Genomic DNA, 23,236 nt, shown 5'->3' with positions numbered 1-23,236 from the left:
AGGCAGCCTTTGATTCCATCTAGGACCAAGCTATGGAAGAAGCTGGAAGCCTCAATGACTGATTGTTGGCTTCTTTATCTAATACGAACCAGGCACACCAACATGGCCCTCAAAGTTAGATGTACCATGCAAGGGTTTCTTACAAATTCAGTTAAAACTCAAAAGGGGGTCAGAGAAAAATGCATTTTGCCCCTCTTCCCCCTTTTACATTTTTACATTAATGGCATGGTAAGAAGTGTATTTGATTCAAATTTCCATCCCTCTAAGTTGAGGGATTACAGCATCACCATGTTGCTTTATGCAGACAATGACATAGCTCTATCTAGGATACTATTAGGCCTTAAAAGAGCTTTGGGAGTACTTGCCCAATAGCGCAGTAATGATCACCTTTCAATATATTAACAAAAATCTAAGATCATGGTGTTTGCCAAGAGGTCACAGCCCAGCTCATAATAGTCACAAGAGAGAACAGGTGATCTGTTTCAAATATCTAGGATTAGTTCTGCGTAACACAGGCTTGAGGAAAGCTCACTGTGAATATGCCACAGGTTTTGTGCTGCAGCATATAAGATCTGCACATTTTGACAGTTCAAGCTCCTGCTATATAGGTGCATTTTATGTAGTTTTAGGTATTGTCATATGTAATCTTAGATATTATCACATTTAGAATCTAGACTAAGACTACTTTTCTTTGACTTTACTTATGTGTCTTAGGCCCCCATATATAGATATTTCAACTGGAAATGAATTTTTATCTACTAGCTTTTTAAGCTAGACTATTATAGATGGTTATAGACCACCTATGGACATATTTCTTGTATGGGTCTGAGACTGCAGTAAAGTCTGACTGACTGCAATCCAATACAATCCTGGCTGAAGAGATTGATGGAATACAATCTCATCTGAAAATTCTCAGTTGAATCATTCTCAGCTGAAAATTAAAACCAGCTAAATGGGCTTATTCTTGAATCATACTCTGCTCCAGAGATTGTTTTTCATGGAGGACATAAACCACTGACCAATGGTATCTGGCACTACAACCATTGATTTTTATAATGTGCCTCTATGAAGAGCAAATTCAGAACAATGGGGGAAGAATGTGCCATTGAAGACACATAAGACCTCCCTTAAACCCACTCATTATGCCACAAACAGCACAGAAGCCAGTTGAAGGCAGTGATAATGAATGACTAAAAAGCTGTCCCTGAGGTTGAAAGATTGTGCAGAAGCACCAGGCAGAGTATTGACTCAGTAGGAAGGAGTAAAGAAAATTTCAAAGGAGCGTGTTGATTATGGCTGAGTTTGTTGGGAAAGAGCACTAACTCTCAGCAGACAATATGTCCTTGAAACCGCTGTTTAAGATGTTTCTCTTCAGCCCGAAGATAAGGCCTCACTTCTTTTGGATTTTGAGTGGATTCCCTCAAGTGGCAGATATGATTGGAACACTGCTGCTCAAGTTTTCAGTTTCCTCTTGCTAGATTTTATTAAAGCACAGGCAGCACAGAAATTTATTCTTCATCTTTCACAAAGTCCAAAGCTGGTAAACTACTTTGACTCTTACCACAAGAGTCCGAGCTACAGAAGTGATCTCTGACTCCACTAGCAACGCTGGTAACATTCATGTTATCCTTACTGCATACATTTATATACTTTATACACTAAATCACTATTCTACTTTGCTTGACTTTATTAATGTTATTATGTTTGGGGCATATTAGCTGATATAATGTATAATTTTATTGTTATAAACTGCTTTAAACTAAGCATATAAAGCTGACAAAGGGAATCTCCCTCTTCAAATAAAGAAACAACTTTAGACTATTTTATCAGTTCCTAAAGGTTGGAAATCATGTATAAATACACACATGCAAATGTTTATGTGTGTATGTACATGCATGTGCAATAAAGTTTTTGTTAAAATTATATTCATCATCGTTTTGGATAAGAGATACAGAAAACTGTCATACATAAACTCTAAGCAAATGTAGTTGAAGAATATCTTTTTATATCTTAAACTTGTAGTGAGGTGCATTATTGAATATATCCCAAACTATGCTTATTGAAGAGCGGAGATAGATTTTTTAAATAATCATTTCTTTGGACAGTTTATGCATATGAATAGTATTAATTGTCTTGTAGGCTATAATTGAGATACGTCTTTTATCTAAGGATTTCCAAGATTAATGTCACTGGTTGTTCAGTTTTATACTTCAAACAGATATTTAGTGAGGTTTCTCTAAGAGAAGGAGGAATGCCTACCCTGAACCTGTAATGGGGCTTGTATAAAACAAGCTAAAATTCTTAAATAAAATTGCAGAGACTTCACTTTCCTCTGTCCCTGTGATGCTGTATAGGATATAACAACTGGTAGATCACAGAGGGATAGAGATAGAGATAGAAGAGACCTCACAGGTTACCTAGTGTGAACTCTGGTACTGTAAGAAATCTTCACCATAGAAAATACTGTATATTAGAGAAACAGACAAAATATGTAAGGAGGACAGTCAGGCAGAATTATGGTAAACCCTCTCAAATGTGTAGCGGAATAATTAAGGGTGTGGTTTGGAGATGGGCATCCACAGAAAGGTTATAAAAGTCAAGATGGTGGCTGCAACTGAGCAATTGAAGCCCCACCTCTTTTTCAGAGTGTTAGAACACACATAAAAAGGGCTTTTGGGGGCTTTGATTGCATGGCTGTGGCCACCATCTTGACTTTTATGACCCCTCTGGGGAGGCCCTGGTTGTATTATACCTAAAAACATCACTTACATTTTCCTCCCCATGTTCCTTGAAGACACAGGCTACTCTGCTGAGGAACAGTGACATGTCAGTGGGGACAAATAGGCCCATAGGGAAGTAAGAACGACCTGCAATGTTTCAGTGGTTCAGCTATCAGGTTTGCATAGACCGCTGTGTCAGTCTGGAGGGAAAGCAGAGGAAGAAGGAACTCCCTATGAACAAAGGAAGCAGAATCACTCCTCATGTGTGAATGAATGTCTTATGGCCTGAGCTTTCTTGGAACTGATTGGTTCCTTTGATTCTTGTCTGAAGAGAGGTATACAGGTAGTCCTTGCTAATTGGGACTGGCAACTCTGTTGCTAAGTGAAGCTGTTGTTAAGCAAATCACATGACTGTGACTCGTGACCTCCTGCTGGCTTCCCCATTGACCAAGCTTGTCGGAAGCCGGCTGGGAAGCTCGCAAATGGTGATTACATGATCATGGGATGCTGCAACCACCATAAATGCATGATGGTTGCCAAGCGCCCAAATTGCGATCATATGACCGCAGGGTTGCTGCAATGGTAGTAAGTGCAAGTACCAGTCGTAAGTCACTTTTTTCAGCACAGTCGTAACTTTGAACAGTTGCTAAATGAATGGTCATTAAGTAAGGACTACCTGCATATATGTTAGGGGTATGCACTGGAGTTGGCTGAAGCTGAATTCTTCAGTATAATATGGAAAAGGTTTTAATTTACCCATTGTGAAGTGGATATTCTCCTATTCTGAATATGAGTCTCCTCCTTGATCTGTTTCTCTACTCATCTTTAACAGTTTGTGATGATGTTTTAGAAGCTTGTTAGCCTGTCAATCAGCTTAATAATGGATTTAGTTTACAGAAACGACCACTAATCTCATATCTTACACTTTTACCTCAAGCCTGACAATCAGCTACCTACCTCCACATTTAGAAAGCACCATTATCTTCCTCTTGTACACACACACACACATTAACCATGTATCCAAAATCTGGTACAAATATGTCTCAACCTAGGGGATACCATCACTGACGTATATGCAAATATGAACAATTCATCTATTCTTAAATTTCATCCAGTTTTGTCTCCAAGTATGAAAGTTACAGGCAGTTAAAAGAGATAACTCAAAATCCTCCACACCAATTTGTGGTTAAACATCATGTAGTTTGCCTCTTCTGAAATTTCTGGCTTTCTTGTGCATTTCATCTCTTACAGCCATCGGTATTTTTTCCATACAAATTTGGGAAGGCAGAGATTGGTCTTTCTATGGAATGGCTTGGCTGAGTTATCCCAAATGTTTTGGAGTAAATCAGCTAAATTTGGGAGATCCAGAGGTGTACTGATTCATTTCTGCATACCCTAATCTATACAGGTTTTAATTTTATGCAGGTATGTGGGTTTAGAGGTGTTGGGTGTAAATGAATAGTTAAGAGGTTGAGGAGAAATGCAATACAAAAGGTTCAGAGAGTGATAAATACCTACTTTACAGGGGCCATTCACAAGACAGTTGTTAGGTGTGATATTCTGGCATTAGTGAGCTAATTAACACATGTAGTATGATAAGATCCCTTTGACTCTGGAAATAGAAAGGAATCTCTTCCTGAATTTTATCTCAGCTGTTTCATGCTATCATTATCCTTTGCTTTTATTTATTTACTTTGCTCAGAAATGCTACCCTAAGGTCCAGGATAAAGTGCAAATACTACCTACTCTTGTAACTATTAACCTATTAATTGTAAATATTAACTATTAACCATATACTGCAGATATTAATACTTTATTTTTGTTAAATTTAGACACAACCATTCTTAGACACATAGCTTAATTAAGTGAAGTAAGATTGCTCAGGAAACAATTGCTCTAGCGAGCAAATCCTGACCAGATTCGAACTAAAGCCCAGCCACTAAGAAAGGAGGGAGTCCTCAATATACTCAGAGTGAACCCTGCAGTTTGTCAAAGTACATAAATTCATAGGGTTGGAAGAGATCTTGGGGAACTTTTAGTTCAACGCCCTGCCCAGTGCAGGAGTCCTCAGACCATGCTGGACAAATGGCTGTCCAGTCTTTTCTTGAAAGCCTCCAGTGATGGAGCACCCACCACTTCAGGAGGCAGGCTCTTCCATTGTTTAATAGCCCTCACAGTCAGGAAATTCTTCCTTAGTTCAAGTTTGTATCTCTCCCTGTAGAGCTTCTACCCATTGGTTCTTGTCTTACTGTCAGGTGCTAGGGAGAATAAATCTCCTTCCTCTTTCTTGTGACATCCCTTCACAAAAACACTGTTAACAAAAGCACCTGTGGCTCTACAAAAATAAGAATTACAGCCCAGTGAGGACAAGGATTCTCAGTAAAACTTCAGTATTGAGGGAAGAGAAGAAAAAACCAAAATATCCAAGATAAATGGCAGTTCCAATAGAAGAGAAGCAGGGATTAACACCAGACAAACAATCAAGGAGAAAACAGTACCCTAATCAAGGAACTACCAGGGAGAAAACCATACCCCCATCAATCCTGGTAGGGCAAGCTAGTGTATCTAAACAGGGATTAAGAAACCCTTAATCCACCCAGACAAAAAATAGCTGGATAAATATACTGCAACATATTCTTATTTTATAATAATGAAATCCTGCAGGTTATATTTATGCAGCTTTTTTTTTTCCTGCTTGGGTTAAGGGTTGACTTCTTAATTTCTTCCTCGCATTAATATTACCTAATTGGGTAATGAAACATCTGCAAGCAAACAACCATGCTCAGAGAGCACCGAGGACTCCACATAAGTGGCAGTTTCATGCTTCACTTGGACAGAACGGATGGGCAGAATCCTGAACCAGGACACTTCAGAAAAGAAGGGTCATATCAAGAATATTTTATTCCTCATGCGAGGAAGAAATTAAGAAGTCAACCCTTAACCTAAGCAGGAAAAAAAAAAGCTGCATAAATATAACCTGCAGGATTTCATTATTATAAAATAAAAATGTGTTGCAGTATATTTATCCAGCTATTTTTTGTCTGGGTGGATTAAGGGTTTCTCTTGACTTCTTCCTCTCATGTAGAATAAAAGACTTTTCTCCCCATCCTAGCAATCAAGACCCTAGGTTTCCACTAACATTATAAGTCGTTTAATATATGGATTTTTTTTTTAAAAAAAAAATCTTATTGCACATTCTTCTCTTGCACCAGCCATCAAAGTTTCATATGACTCACAAGAAGTAATATCTGAGGAGTTTGGATTTGCTTTATATAGTTCTGTACAGAAGGAGGCACATTAAAATGCTGTGTTAAAAATAAAATACAGCTATTGAACAGCAACAAAACATGAGGAATTAGTACTGAAAATAGAATGTGAGAAATTACTTAAACTAAATAGCCTTATTTACATGAATAGTGATGCTCAAATGAAGGCTTTAATTTGTTTCAACTTCTAAGTGTAACATTTGTTTCTATCCCTGGTAGAAAAACTCTCTTGCCTTCTCTCTCCTTAATAACAAGGTCAGACAACGGAGCTTAGACTAGGCCTGCAATCACACGTTGCTGAGGACATCTTCAAAACTAGGTTGTCAGCCTGTATTTCCTGAAGCCTTGCTGTAATCTGCCTCTCAGTTTCTCAAGTGTTCTTCCCCCTCCCCCCACTTCGAAAGAAGCATCTCTTTTTTCTTGGCTTGAACATTTCTTCTGAATTTATCTAGGTAGGGTTGACAAGATTACTTAATACAGCTAGAGGTGTGAAGGGCGCTCCTGCTAGCATAGGTGTTTTCTGTTACCATCTTTCTGAAGTTCCTGGGCTGTCCAAGCTGAAAAAGCCCAAAGAAAGGATATGATATTCATGATATTCCCCTTTGGGATTAAACTGAAGCACTGAATGTCAGGACAGCTTCAGACCATTGAAGAGAAGATAGTACAGTAACAGACAAGGTATCCAGGCAGCCACTTCATAATTAACTAAGTGCAACTCCACTCCTGAGAATTTCTCTTCTTTGTAGTAAATTTCAACAGCAAATTCTCTTTCATGAATGGAAACTAGAAAGACAAGATGCAGATTCCCCACCCCCACCCCCCGGCATGGCATGGCATCTAAGCTGAGGTTTGTAAATGCTTGCCGGGCTGATAGCCCCATCTACCTACTTATTTACCACCAGCTTTGAGCAATTTCTCAGTGGTTTACAATCGTATAATATCTACACATAAAAGCAGCTATACATACAGAAATAAGAGCCATGGTGTTACATAATCCCATAACCATTAGATCTGAAATGCCCTGCAGAAGAGTTCTGTTTTCAGAGCCCTTCTAAATGATGCAAATGAGGTGAAACCAAAATCTCTGAGAGGAGGCTGTTCCATAAGATGAGGTCCAGCACATAAAGCACTGCTGTCATGGCTGTGGAGTACCCAAAGCTTTCCCACCTGGGATAATTGTATTGATAGGTGGGTTCTGTCTGGAGAAGGTGGTCCTAGGAGTCAACTTGTGTAAGGTTTTAAAACGGCACTTTGAATTGTACTCAGAAACCTACTGGAAACCTACTGGAAACCCATGCAGCATCCACAGCACAGCTCTTATAAAACTGTAGTGACTCTCACCTGCCTGCATGCAATCCACTGCATTCAGCATCAATTGCAGTTTCTGGATGGTCTTCAAAGACAGCCCCATGGAAAGCAAATTGATGAGGTGACCGGTAAGTTCCTGCTCCAGATAGGGCAGTAACTGGTTCCTGCTCCAGACAGGACTATGACTAGTACGTTAGCTAAAGCTTGGCAAATGCTCTCCCCATATAAGATCCAGGAAAAGTCATCTACCAGAGCATCCATGTCTTTTCTGTCCCACCTCCAGCCCTGAACCTTGACTGAAAAAGGTTCAAGTGATCCCCTTCTTCTAGGGCACTCTGTAACTTAGAGCTACATCTTGGAGATAGTGGTCTAAAACAGCTAGGTTCAGGGAAGGTGTCTTAAGAAGGAGTCACACCACCACTTCCTTCTGGGTGCAGCTGACTACTTCTCTGATCCAGTTACTCATACCACCCTGCCCCATGAAGCAACCAGGAGGGGCATAGGTCCAATTCACAGGTGGCAGAGCTTATGGCAGAGCATACCCTTGCCACAACATTCATTGAGGCCAAAATGAGTTCCAGATCACTGTACAGGGTAGTGATCACTTCAGAGGAAGGGAATTACCTGGACACTTTTCAAACGCTGTCCATGCAGAGTCTTGGGTGATTAGAAGTCTATTGCTATTAGGTCCTTATCAAGAAGTCCTAATGAGAGAAAGAGAGTGTACTGGTATGTGGGAAAGACTTTGAGAGATGGGGCAAAGAGATACTGCCTAGGGAATGGTCAGATAATAGACAGCATAGCCAGCAACTGGATAGTGGATGGGGCAAGAGGCTCAAAAGGGACCCTCTCTAGTTCTCAGGCTGTAAAGGAGATGGTGGGAGAACTGAACTTTCAGACTTGCAAGAATGTTAATGTAGCTTTACAAATAAAGTAGAATTAGCTTATCTGGTCATGTTTTCTGCCTGGTCTACCTGATAAGGCTGGCAAACGAGGGAGGGAGGGAGGGAGGGAGGGAGGGCGGAAGGAAGGAAAGAAGGAAGGAAGGAAGGAAGGAAGGAAGGAAGGAAGGAAGGAAGGAAGGAAGGAAGGAAGGAAGGAAGGAAGGAAGGAAGGGTATTTTCATATTTTTTGTAAAGTTATTTGGAATTATTTAGGAAAAAAACCCAAATAATTATTGCAGCTTATGTTCCATTGGTAGACAGAACTGGACAAAATCAGGAATTGCAATTATGGAAATGCAAAGAACACTACATTAGATACTACTAGATGACATTAATGGTTGGTCCATTAATGGAAAGAGTTGGATATGAGCTGCCCCTGTTTCCAAAGTTTGTTTGCTAATTTCTTTTAAAATATGAAAAGTAGAAATATTTGTTTTGAATATTTAGTTATACCAGACCAATAAGTAATATCAATTTCAGCTGTGATCAATAGCTCTGTCAGCCCATGGGGACAGTCCACTCAGGGAGTTAGACTGGAAATAGACTTTATTAATGTAGGCTATAGAAACAGAATCTTACTTATAACCCAGGGAATTAGGGCAGAGCCAGTTTGAGTTTGTTTTTTTTTTACTTTCCTCATTTTCTGGGTTTAAAGCATGTTTTTGTAACTCTTGCTGCATAGTTTTTCCAAGGGTATCTTTGTGGCTTTCTATAAATGCTGCCTACAGAGGATGAAATTAATAAACTATGTTTCTCATATATATACAATCCTAGGTTGTATTCCTGGCATATTCAGGCAAGACTGGGGAGGACTTTACCCGAAACTTTATGAACCCATTGCCAGTCCATGTGGAAATCAGGTCTACAGGTCTTATTAATGGCACGGCTCATTAATAAGACTTACTATACTTTTTATGGAAGCATCTTGTAAAACAAGGGCTCTGGTTTTCTAATTTGATGGACATCCCTCAAAAATTAAGTAATATTATATTAATATTGTGTGAATATTTCAGCCATGTGACAGGGACCAGCAAATGTGTCTACTCAATGAAAATTATCTATCCTATTAGGTCTCAATGTAAGGGGACAGGCTCTAGCTATAAGTTCAGCCCATGTACTTGTGTAATTCACATATATTTCACAGGCATATGAGAAATATCAATGTATGCCATCCTCTCACTCCATGTCTATATGATGGAGAGAAAGAAAGAGAGAGCGAGAGCGAGAGATCTATAATGCAGTAACATGATATTGTATTTAATTCCTTTAAATCAAAGTTATGATTTAATATTTGCTGGCTTATCCTCACTGACCTATATGTTCTCTAATACATGGAAGTATTTGTGCAAATATACCTCTTTTCTGTTACATCATGTTCTATTTTCCAAGAATCACTTTTACATATGATTTTTTTGGGGTAACTGACATTGGCCAGGATATTCACAAGGTTGTTTAATACGGGAAAATACTCTTTAATAGTATTTAACTGCTCTGATTTTCACCACTCAGTGCAATGTTTTTTCTAGTTTACAGTATGGAGATCTTTCAGGAAAAATAGGTGATTAATTTAAGATCACAGTTCTGCTTCCATAAACATGCTCTGCTAAACATGAAATGATTATGCTTTAATGGTCTTACAGTTATTATTATGGCAGGCGAAGAATCAAATGTTAAAAATATATTGCCTGCTTTTTTTTAGGGTATATATGAGAGATATGTATTTTCTTCTACTAAAACTTCAATTTCAAATTCAAAAATATTATGAATTTGGGATTAGGCTTTCCCATATTTGTTCCTGTGCAGATTTGTCTTCTATACCTGCAAAGAAAAATTAACTTGCACTAGATCAAAAATGGGATAATGAATCTACAGAAAGCAGAGTGACTTTACAGAAGCTCATTTGATGTACAGTATTTCAGTTTTCCTTGGTTCTTAGAGAACTCACGTAGCATTAATTAAAATCTGTTCACTTCTAAGGCACAATTTACACAATTATTTTGCTTTTCCCCAGGGAGTCCTCCTTGCAATGAGAAATTCTTACTGATTTTTTAAAAAATCACTGATTTATTTATGAATTTAAATATTCACACATTAATGCTTTCCTATTGAGCATATAAATAAACCATATAAATAAAATGAATAAATAAAGTTCTGGATAAAGAAGAAAACACTAGAACAAGCATACATAGAACTAAGTACTAGTTTAATTCTAAAGTTGTGGCACTATTCCAATTACTACAGAATAAGTCTTGTTGCTCCATCAAAGGGCAAAACTGCAGATTTTCCATACTTCTGCAGTTTTTAATGAACGGATGGTGGCTTCAAACGGTTTGCTCAATCATACGGCTTGCATTTATCCATAAATGCTGCTCAAAATACATACTTAGAAATTCTGATGCCTGCATCCAAAACTATTGTTTACAAACACTCTGTAGAACACTGCATTATTTTGTATCCTCTAACAATGATGCTTTAAAAATGATATGTGGTTCCAGAAGGAAAGTAAGTGCTATAAACTAAACATACCTAAAAAGAGTATTGCAATTTTTGGTATTCTCTTGGGTTGAGATACCTCATATAAAAAGGGGAATGAAAGAAGAGATAATGGGATACTTACTGCAAAAAAGATTTGTAGAGAACTGTGAGCCACTTCTATATATTGATATTCAAGAACGCACCCTGACACAGTGATGTAGCGATGGTCTTCTGGGGCCCAATCTGGGGCTGGAGTCACAGATGTCACTGTACAGCCTGGCCCATTTTCCATCCACCAAGACCGGTGCATTGAAATATTGAAGGTCAGAATAAGATCTGTTTCCTGTCAAAGGAAAAAGACAATAAATCATGGGTGGAAGTCCGGTTTGCTGCTTGATTAACAGAATGATGGCTTTATTTCTTTTTTAAAAGAACAGAGTTTTAAAAAACACTTATTTAAAATGGCCTCCAGCTTTAAAATTAAAATTTGCAACTGGACTTGTAATTTGTGATACAAAATTTCAGTAGTTATGATCTCATTCAGCTTCCCCCCCCCCCAAAAAAAGAGATGATGCTGTCTCCTGTATATCCAGTGACAACAAAGCCTACCGACAGAAGGCCACCATCAGCTGAAAGTAACAACCTGTGAAAAGGAACCTGCACAAGTGTTCAGTCAAGCAAGAAAACAAAACCTTTTCTTTGAAATGGCTTCTCAGAATCCAATCATTCCCACAGATTGTTCTTACAGTTCCATTAATGTTTATTATCGATATTGAGCTACCTAATGAAGATTTTGAAATAAAAGATACTAAGGAAGAGGACCTTGGTACAGTAGAAGGCAAAACCTCTGTGGTTACCTAATGAAAACTTCAAGTGGTCAAGCTCTCTCATGTCCAACTGGTCACTGGTTTTGGAAGGAGACAGAAGAAAAAAAGGAGCTCTTACCACAACCACCAGCAAACAATTGTTGCTGCCAGTTCTACAGATCACATTTTAGGACATTCATATAATCTGGATGCCCTCAAGATGTATAGACCAACTCCCATAAGACTTAGTTAGGGCTATGCTGGCTGGGGAATTCTGGGAGTTGAAGTTCAAGCATCTGGAGGGTGCTCAGCTTGGGGAAGATTGATAAATAGTATGGTTACAGCTTAACTTCTGCTTATTACTGAAAAAAAAAACAAGACCAAAATCCTGCTATCAAAGTACTAAAAATACTTTATTTCATTATTGCTCATACGTTCTACTGTATTTTGGAGTGTTAATAATTTTTAAAGAGAAAATTCCTATATTATCTGTACATGGACTGTGCATACAACTGACTAAACTTATTTAAATGGACTCTAAACACATCTGCAGTAACAAGAGAGCTCTCTCTCCAATCCTTTTCTTAAGTAGCTGCTTGTTTTCTATTTAACTTCTGTGTTTCAAAGAATGCTCAAAGAAACAGCTGCCTATAACTTGTAGATCTTAGCAGGTAATATTGAAACATCTTGGACATTTCAGTATTGTGCTCGTCTTTATGTCCATATTTTGGATGAATTTATACTCCCAACACAACCAACAGTTATTTCTACTTTGGGACAAGTACTATATTTGTGCAAGTTCTGTTTATTGCCTCTGAACACAATGATTGGCAATTCCTGGTGATATCTACAACTATTCATGAAGGATAATTTGTTAAAGGAATTTAGCACACAAGGCAAGAATGGAATCTCCTAAAAATCTATGTCGCTTCACATTCTTTTTGTGTGAAAAAAATAACACAGCAGAGGTCAACAATGGGTTTACATCACAGGAAGAATTAATTTCTTAGAGACACTGATGTCAGTAAGTTAATCTCCCTTTAAAAAAATGATTGTCTTCTCATGTTAGGGTGATCAAGCAAGACTTATACCTAAACTTCAGTTAGCACATCCAAATGATATAATTTGGTGAAAAAAAGGTATTCATTCCCTTCTGGATTTTCTGATTGTTTGCATATCTTTGACACTGAATATTAATACTAAGACCCTCAGAACCCTAGAGCCTCCCTTGCCTTTGCTAAAGTCAGTGTACATAATTCCACCTTCAAAAAAGGCAGTGGGTGAAAATAGGATTCATGGGAAAAATAGCCAGGGGGAAGCCATTGCTCACAAAGGCAACCATTGATGGTCATCTCAGGTCTGCCAAACGTCTGGAGGAATGTTCTCTGGACAGATGAGTCAAAAGTAAAATACTAGGACTAAATGAATGTTGTTACGTCTGATGGAAGTGAACCATTACATTCCACAATAAGAACCTCATATTAACTGTGGAGCATGAAGGTGGTAATGTCATGGTTTGGGGATATTTTGTTGATGGCTTACTTGCCATCACTAAAGTAAGCAGAAATTTTTCTTTCAGGCCATCTGTCCATTAGCACAAACTGATGTGTGTCATGTTTTGGAGCGGCCAAGTGAATGTCAGACTTAAACCACATGCACATGCTGTGGCAGGACCTGATTATGCTAGGAAACCCTCAGATATTACTGAGGTCACCATGAAGGAATGAACCAAAATGCCTACACAGGGACATAGGAGGCTGATCACCAAATGCAGGAAGCATTTGGTTGCAGTTATTGCCACTAACATTACTCAACTGAAGAGGATGATTCCTTTTTTACACTGGTGCCTCACACTTATTGGATTATTTTGCTTATGAAATAAATGAAACAAGCACCAAAAGCTGGTGTTATTTTTTTCATTCAGATTCTTTTTATTTATTAATACCACCCACCTGAAGCTCTGATAAGATACAGTACAAAGTTATACAAAGTTTCTTAAGAAATTACAACAGTCATCCAGTAAGGTCCTCTTAATAACTTATAACTGACTGAAGAATAAGAATATTAATAAAAGGAACCATTTTATTAATAAGAATATTAATAAAAGGAATCATACTATCACAGTGAAGAGATGCAAAGTTGAATACAGGTAGTCCTTGTTTAGTGACCACAATTGGGACTGGCAATTTGGTCATTAAGTGAAGCAGTCACTAAGTGAAACTGCAACTGTGCTTATGATCTTACATCTGCTTTCCTTTGCTTTACAGACCTGCGAAGGCTGTAAATATGAAGATTGGTCATAAAGTTACTTATTCATCGCTGTTGGAACTGCGAATGATCGCTAAATGAAGGAGTTGCTAAATGAGGACTACCTGAACTCAGAAGATCTGCATTGGGACTAAAGTGTGTCTCTCTCTGTGTGTGAATAATTTAGAGTTAGAGGTGAATTTTAATGTGGTCATTTTTGCAGGTGACACCAGCTTATTCAGGATTATCCCATCAAATTGTTGAATGGGCAATGAACAGACAAAGTAGTTCACTATAAATGTAAAAATAGAACACTGGACTTTTGGAGTTAAATATTCCAGCTATATATATTCTGTAGTAAGATCAGAACTGACTAATCAGAAAAGAGACCTTGAGGTCATAACAGAGAAGGTGATAAAAACTCCAATCCATTGCATGCTAGGTATCATTAGAAAAGAGAGGAGAAGTAAAACTGTCATATCATACTGGTGTGGTGACTGTACTTTGGCTATGATGTGGTGTTCTGATTACTGCATTTCAAAAAAGATAATGTAGGGCTAGAAAAGATGAAAGTGCAGGAAAAGTGATCAAAAGGGAAAAGCAACTCCCAAAGGAGAAAAGGTAACAAAATGTCAAGCTTTTAAATTTAATTTAGTTTAGTCTGGGATAGGGACAATATTTGTCATATGTTGTCTGGTGAAGTGGGTAGAAATAAGTTTTTCTTTGTTTTTCATTCTAGTTCAACCTAGTTTTGTCCAGTAAAACTGAACATTGGAAATCCAGAACAGACAAAAGAAAAATACTTCCCACAAAGCAAATAGTTAAACTATGGAATTCGTTGCCACGAGATGATGTGACAGCTTTTAAAGGGGCTTGGTTAAATTCATAAAAGTTAAGGCTATGAATACCTCTTCATTACTCTGGTTAAATACTTCCTCCAGGATCAACTTCTCAATGAAATAACAGGGGAGATTAAATGGGCTGGCCTAAACCTATTTCTAAGTTGAATCAGTGGTGGCTGTTAGCAGTAGCCTGGCTAGAAAAGAAGAGGCTGTAGTTTCAGGCCAAATGAAATGCAATGTTGGAAAAACTTTATCTGGATCTCCTTTGTGGTTGTCTCCTGAAGATAAAAGCTCCTGTTTGGGGACAGCATTGAATATGGGCTGTGGCACTGGGGGTGGGTGTCTTTTTCCTATTCTAAATTTCCTCTCCTTGTTGTTGATATGTTTCTCCCATTGGGGGAAGAAAGGATCAGCTTTAAAATCAGGAAAATGGGGTGGTGGAAAAGGGTTCAAACTTACTTCTGCTAGCCTTGTTGCTGTGACCCCATTCTTGTTCCCACTGCCCCAGCTGCTCTGACCTGTTGTTCCGTTTAGGTTGGCCCTTCCAGCACACCAAAGTCAAAGGATTGCAGTCTGATCACAGGATAATATCAAAGACCTTTTCTGTGTAGAACCCTGGATAGCAATTAGTGAGTTTACATGTCCTTAAAAGTTTTCAGCAGTTAGCCCATCATTGCAAGTATTTTCTTTATACTTGAGCTGACTTTTGCTCACTTTCAAGTTGAGATAAGCAAGCTCAGTGATGGAGAACCTTTTCTGAACAGCTCAGCTGAGCGCAAGAAAATAATAAAAAGTTCTCTGATTTGTGTCAAAATCCTCTGAAGTAATTACAGCTGAGACTAGGCAGTGAAAAGCCCACAGAGTAAGGGGGTGCAAATCATTCCACATCTAATCCATGTCAGCATGGCAAGGCATGTATTAGCCCATTCAGTCAAGTGTCCTATAAATTAGGTAACCTATCCCAAAATATTAGGGTGCTGTTATTTTATACAATTTTCTTTGTAAACTTCTTTCCCTTGCATATAAAAGCTTCTATGCTACTGTCACTGAAACACACTTATCTGTACATAACTATTACAAATACATCCGATTTGGTATGCTATCTTTTAAAACATACATGGTTTTGTATGCAGTTTTTAAGATAGGAAATATTTGATGATAAACACCATGACATGTCTGCTTGTCCCACAGATTTGGCATAAAGAAACTAAGTGCTATTGGGAAAGTTCCCAAATTGAAATATTCATTTTATATCAGTCGACTCTATCCTGATTCTACCAATGGTGATAGAATATATCTCCCATCATCCACAGCTAATGCAACTAGAGTGCATTAATAGTCTATGATATTGTTAGCAGAGTTAGGGTTAAGACTGAGGGAATGGTCTCTTGCAGTTTGAAAAGTAATTTAACATAACCTGTTAGTGAAGTTTTTCTTGCAACTTGATGAAACAAGTTCAGACTTTCTACAAAACCTTCCTGAACTATGCATAAATAGACTATATCATGAGTGTATACATATTGTGTGTGTATACATATATATAATTGTATATGAGAGCCAGTTTGGTCTAGTGGTTAAGGCACCAGGTAACTGTGAGTTCTAGTCCTGCCTTAGGCATGAAAACCGGCTGGGTGACTTTGGGCCAATCACTCTCTCTCAGCCCACAACAACAACCAGCAACAAGCTGGTTGGTCAATTCCTGTCTCAACCATGGATCAACATTCAGTTGATCTGGAAAAAAGCAGACCCCGCATCTGTGGGAAAAACACTAGGAAAAAAAAAATGATTGCATATATTGTCTATATTGTGTATATATATAAATACACACACACACACACACACACACACATATATATATATATATATAGAGAGAGAGAGAGAGAGAGAGAGAGAATAAATAAAATTTTAGAAACCACAACCACAGAGAAAACTGTGCTTTTCAACAGTTATCACAAAAATAAAACTAAGAAAATTGCTTCATTTTACCTCTCGTTATTTTTGGTTACAATCAGTCAAACTCATTTCATTCTACATGCCGCAATTAATTTAACAATGTAAAATTAATGCTTTTCTATTTGCATCTAGATTAAGCATTGGGCAATGTGTGGCACAGATTACTGGCTGAATAAGGCTGAGATTCAGGTCGATATGTGTTGCTTTTGAGAATATCTGGGGCAGGGCAAGGAAACCCCTCTTGCTATCTTCCTTAAAATCCATAAAATAAAAACCTCTTATCCTGGTATATGGAAGCGGGAATCAAGGTCTGCTGTAATGAAGTCATAAACTATTTATTGAATTCCTTGCCCACTTCATCCGCTGTTCTAGTGGGTTAACAAGGCAGAGGCCTAGCTGCTACCTGCAGAGATAAGTACAGGAAAAAGAAAAGAAATATGGGCAAGAAAAACATATTGCTCCAGAACGTTCATGAGGTCAATCCAATTCCTATATGACCGTAAGATTTAATGCAGTTCAGCAGTCTTATAGTGCAGTTGAATGCATATCTACTAAGAAATCAGTCATAAACCTAGGTAAGATATGGGATCCACTCTAAGTATTCTGATAAGCAATAGGGGTATCCAACAGCTGAGCAAAGAAAATAAGTTGCAAACAGCTCTACCTTTAAATTATATAAATTATCTACATTTATTATCTAAACAAAATCTGAAAGTACCAAGCATCCTCACTGGTTGCTTGGCTCCATGTACTTGACATCTGTGCCAGTTTATATGTGAAGTATCTTAACAACCAAGATGGCCAATTGCTCTGTGGCATGCTCCCTTTTTATAAATAATTGATTAAGAGGGAATAAATAATTGATAGAGGCTATGAGGGTATTAACAATAAAAATGTGTGCAACAAAAAGATGTAATGCATGAGTTTTTTAGCTCTGACTTAAAGCTCAGCCTTGGTCAGAGTCAAAGCTGCAAATGGAAGGTTCCTAGGAATTCTTCATAAAGAAGAACCTGTCCTTCAATTGACCATAGAATTTTGATTATGAAAAGAGGCTAGAGGAAAAAAAAACATAATAGAACTGACTGAAAGAATGGCGAGAATTTAGCACTTTCCCTTCATTGCATTAGGACAAAAAAGGAAGTTGTTTGTATCCTTCATATGAAACAACTCCCTGCCAGTGAAGTAGAATAAATGAAAGGTTGGGCAATATTGCTGGTGTTCATATCTTAGCAGATGATATTCTTATAGCTGTCTCCACAAAGGAGGAGGACCTTGACGGGATTCTGCAGGAAGTGGTTGAAACAGCCCAATGGGAGAATGTTAAATCAACCCAGATAAGATCCAGTTTATGATGAATGAAGTTAGACATCTGGGACATATACTTCCATCAAAGAGCATTAAGCCAAATGATAGTAAAGTTCAAGCTATAGTTAATTATGGCATTACAAAATAAAGAAAGGTTAACAGAGAATTTGGGGGATGGTCAGATTGAGTTGATAGCAACTGCTGCCTGATAATACCATGTTGCAATGGTCTTGGGGGTATGACAACACATTGAAATCTCTGAAAACAATAATGTGTACCGAACCTGTTTTGAAGTAGTATGATGCAGGTAAGACAATTATTATCCAAGTAGATGCATCTAAGGTTGGGTTAGGGGCTTGCTTTTACAAGAGGATGTTCATATATATTAAAAACTTTGACTGAAATAACAGAATAATACTGCAATAGAAAAAAAGTTATTATTGTGCTTGCTTCTAAGAAATTCCATCAGTATATTTAAGGAGTGTTATCAAGATACAAATGGATCATAAGCCACAAGGCAATTTCTGTAAATTTCTCTGGCAAATAGTTGGACAATTGCAATGTTTCCAGTTAGAAAAATACAATCTACAGGTAGTCCTTCAGCATGTTTCTAGTCAACAACCACTGATTGTAGGTATATTTTCTACAGCAGCATTGCCAAATATCAAATTATTAAATGACATTGTTACAGACGAGAAAGTAGCTTACTCTGTAAATTTTATATCTGAGGTAGGAGTAGATTTGTTGATGCAGCTATCATAAAAGTCAACATCTGGAATTACAGCCTTTATCTGGTGTTGTTCACTCTGGGTGGGCATGATGGAGAAAGCAACTAGAAGTTGCTCTGCAATTATATTGGTCTATGAAAACTATGATCTCCACAGGATGGTCTCTTGATGATAGGGTAAGATTACTATACCTAGTCATAAGAGGATAGAAATACTTAGCCTCCTTCATAAATCATTATCAAGGTACTCAGAGAACAAAAGCAAAAGCTTTTGTATTGGCCAAAATGACACAACATATCAATTTAATTGAATGGTGTAAGACTTGTTAAGAGCAGAGGTTGATAATGATAATGATGATGATGATGATGATGATGATTTACAGTATTTGATTTATAAGCTACCTAATCAGAAAAGCAACTCAAGACAGCATGCTAAAAAGTTAAACAAAATCAACACAAAAGAGAAATCAGAAATCAGAAAGAAAGAAAAGAAAAGAAAATCAAGTAAATGAAAAAGTATTAAAATATCACATATCTCCAGCAAGTTCACAAGTCACCCTGACCCAAGACCTGCTAAAAAAGTCAGGTTTTTCCAGCTTTCCCGAAAGAAAGCAGGGTGTGATCAAAAGGCATTGGAGGACTCCATAGAGATCACAGAGGGAGGCAAGTGATGTCACATGCTTCATGATGTCATCACACAACCCAAATTACACAACATATCTCTTTTGTGTCATGATCAACTGACACAAATTACATAGTTACATCATGTGGTATGTATCATCATGGCTTCTACATGGCATCTTTGGAAGGAGCAATTATGGCCTCATGAAATTTGAGAGTACCCATGGTGTAGCAAACTGCTGATATTTCTGAACTTGGCATACACTTATGTTTGCTTCCAGTGGATTAATCTGCAAAGTTTCCACCATTTCTCTGTTAGATAAATCAGCATCATCTATTTTACGATGAAAGCTGCATTTGCTAAGATGGCATTTTGTAAGAAGCTGTGGGTGACCAAGTTCTATTTGCAGCTAGATAAATGACATAGTTTGCAAGGTCTTGAGGAATAAGATTAACCTGTTTCAGTACAAAGTATCCTTAGTCAAATGAGATTGTGGAGTGAACAATTCAAATAATTAAATCAATACTTTACAAAGTACAAGAGCAGGTGAGGATGTTCATTTAGTTTTATTGGAACTTCAGAATACACTGTTGACTAGCCTGAAGTATTCCCTGCACAGTTATTGATAGACCATATATTAGGGACCTTCCTTCCATCTACCAAATAATTTTTCTCCCTAGAATTCCTCAGGGAATACATTTTCAATTGCAGCAGCTACAGGTTAAGCACAAAGAATATTATGATCGGATTGGCAAAATTACTGCCAGCCTGTAGAGCACAAGATTCAATGTGCACAGCAACAGCAGGGGGTTGGCAACTGGAAAGGATAATAACACCATGTCCAGATCGTACTATGTTGAGATATCAGCAGGGAATAGTTAGTGACGCAATAGGAGATATCACCAGGAGAATCAAATAACCTCAAGGTTAGGATAAAGATTGAAGCTCAGGCAACAGAGTCAAACTGTATGATCTCCTGCAGCTGTAGTGTCTCAGCAGCTGGCTCTACTTCAAAGAAGCTGAAAAAGATGGAAGCCTGGAACAGATTCATGAATCCTCAAATCAAAAACTGGGAACAACTGGAATAGGTAGTATTAGTTACAAGTCCCTGCAGTTTTCTGGGCAAGATTTTGGAAATGGTTTGCCAATGTCATCTTCCTAGATTTGACAGAGAGTGACTGGTTCAAGGTCACCCGGCTGCCTTTGTGCCTAAGGTGGGACTAGAACTCTCAGTTTCCCAGTTTCTAGCCTGGTGCCTTAATCACTACTCCAAACTGGCTCTCAACTACCCACAGCTAAATATAAGAGAAGTGGATGTTGAATTCTGTTCTTTATGCAGAATCAAGATAGTTTTAAATATATTTAAATTTAAATATATTTAAATTATATTTAAACATATAATATATGTTCTTAATATATTCAGAAACTTGATTCATGATTCATATAAATGTATAGTGATTAATATAAACTAAAGTAAGGCTAAAATTATTTTATGTGGGGTTTTATAACAAAAGGGAGAAGATGTGTTATGTTTCTGTAATTTGAAGGCTAAGGGGCAGAATTTGTGTCACAACAGCACAACCCTGCTTTTGTCATTGGGAAGGAAACATCAGATCCTGAAGTTACCTGCTCACAAAGTAAATTGGTTATGGTTAAAAGGGAGCATGGAATGACGGTGGAGTGCTTTCCTAGGATGTCTTGCTTTATTTTTGTGGGCTGTCCTACTTAGAATAATAAAAACAAAGAAGATAATAATGTGCTGCTGGGAAAGAAGCTTCAACCTCAGGTGCAAGATCTTGGACTGAAGAAATGTGTTTGCTTTCAGCCTTTGAACTGGCTTTTTATAGACGCAGTGAAAAGGCTGATCAGTATGGCTTTTATGATATTTGTTAAAAATGTGCTGCTTTATAATATTGTTTTATATATAAATAAATATATATATATATACACACACACACACACGCACAAAGACATACATATACATACAGTAAATATATAGTGATGTGATTTGTTTTATTTTGGCTTTTCTTTTTTAAATTGGTCTGTACTTATAGCAAGTAAGATAATAAAAATAGTATTAAAAACAAGAATAAGAAAACTTGGCTGTTGTCTTCTTGGAGTAGGAGGAAATATTATGGCTATTCAGAACATCACAGCCATAAAATGCTGGTCTTAGTTAATACTTGTGGAACAAGCTGACATAGAATATCAAGGTAGATTATCTTTCTTGAAAGTGATATGGAGAATAATTAGCACAAACCTGTTATATATGTTATTTCAGAGCTGTACATGGTTAATGAATATACAGTAGCCAGACCCCTAAATAAAAGCTATACTGTGGTTCTTTGTGCCAAGACCCATTAACAAGGAATTACCATCTGCTGAAGGGACACGGTGGTGCAGCGGCTTAATGACGCTGAAAGTTGCCAGCCAGAAATGGTCGACACTTCAGTGGTTCGAGCCCAGCTTTGTGCAGCAGAGTGAGCTCCTGCTTCCTCCCCAGTTCCTGTCAACCCAACAGTTCAAAAACTTATGTGAGTAGATAAATGGGTACTCTCACTCCAGTGGGAGGAAAAAATGCTGGTGGTGCCTTGCAAAAGGAGTCGGGAGCAGTTGCCAGTAGCGTATAAGCCGCGCTCGCCCAAAAAAGGTGTGAAGCAACAGAAACCCCGCCTCCTGCGCTCTGCTCTAGGAAGGAGGCACTGGCAAACCACTTCCGAAACACCTTGCCTTGAAAACTGCAAGGACTCATCCAAAGTCACCGCAGAGTTGGTAACGACTGAGTGTGGATAAAAAAAAAACAAAACTATCTGCTGCCATAGAAGAGTGTTCTCAATTGCCATGCCAGTGTTTTTCACGATAAGCAAAGATCTAGAAAACATAAAGTGGTTCCTACTTGTGCTTAGTAATGGGTTGAAGGCAGTTTATGGTTTCAATCAAGACTCAGGGTCCAATGCTAGTTTTGGACTTACCTTTTATTCACCAGGGTTCACTCCAATAGTCTAAAACCAGCAAACAAAAAAAGTGGATTAAAACAGTCTTAAAACAGAAACAACTCACAGGGAATCTCTCTTTCTATTGATGATTACAAACAAAATGCTGGGAATAAAAACAACAACACGAACCATCCCTCCCTACCAACCCCTAGTCTCGTAATTATAATTGTTCCTATGCTATATGCATTGCCTGAACAGATTGAAGAAATATTGCAAATATAGTAACAAGAAGTTTGGATAGAGTGATGCAACAGAATCTGTGCTAACTGTAAGTAATTAAGCCAGATACGTAAATTGCCATAGACTCATAGTGACAGTTTTGGCAATGAAAATAATTGTAATAGACAAGCTTAGGGTTTCTTTTGGACAGTCTACATTCTTGCAGAATCTTCTTCATTATCTTTGCTTTTTCTTACTAGCCTCACTGTGTTATGTCAATATGCTTTTAATTCACTAAGTAAGAATGCATATTCAGTACTCAATTCATGTATTATAATATGTCATGATTTCTTCAACCATGGATTGGCGGCTATAATTGGCTTGCTTCATGGATCACGTTAAGCAAGAGCCATAGTTAGAAAACAGAATGGCTGGGTTCACCCAACCCAGATAACAAAAAAGATAACAAACAAACAAATCACATTATGGCTTTAGGAGAATGTGGGGACCCAGTTAGTATTTCTTAACAACTAACCCTGTTAAGTGATCCCATGTATCAGATGTCCTTGAAAATAATAAAAAAAAAGGAGTGCCTTACTGAATCTGACCAAGATCCTGCCTAGTGTAGTTTTTTTTCCTTGAATGCCAAAGAACCACTAAGTAGCCTGCTATAACTTATTTTTATCCATCTGTCTCCTGGTGTACATATGTAACCACCTGTTCTGTTTGCGTGAGCCTGATTCTACAAGAATTAGGTGTCAGGTATGAGAGAGAGGCAGAGAAAGAGACAGAAGAAATGGATTGTCTAGACCCTTTTTAGTTGGCCTTTGGGGCAGGGCATAGTACAGAGATGGTGGGCCTTCACA

At 37.8% G+C, this 23,236-nt stretch overlaps 1 protein-coding gene across 3 annotated transcripts in view; it reads right to left on the bottom strand.

The window, feature by feature from the left end:
* NKAIN2 (sodium/potassium transporting ATPase interacting 2) overlaps positions 1-23,236 on the bottom strand; it is a 585,360-nt gene that overhangs the window by 132,918 nt on the left and 429,206 nt on the right. For all 3 annotated transcript variants that reach the window (XM_088140294.1, XM_088140293.1, XM_088140299.1), the window contains exon 4: positions 10,856-11,056. In XM_088140294.1, coding sequence (XP_087996420.1) covers positions 10,856-11,056 — 201 coding nt within the window. The remainder of the gene's footprint in view (positions 1-10,855; positions 11,057-23,236) is intronic.

This window comes from Python bivittatus, unplaced genomic scaffold (assembly GCF_059951505.1).
Source record: "Python bivittatus isolate LINGU-HERP-01145 unplaced genomic scaffold, Pbiv_v1 ctg000020_np1212, whole genome shotgun sequence".
Classification (NCBI taxonomy): domain Eukaryota; kingdom Metazoa; phylum Chordata; class Lepidosauria; order Squamata; family Pythonidae; genus Python; species Python bivittatus.
The sequence above is the reverse complement of the archived record's forward strand: the minus strand, read 5'-3'. Positions and strand labels throughout refer to the sequence as shown.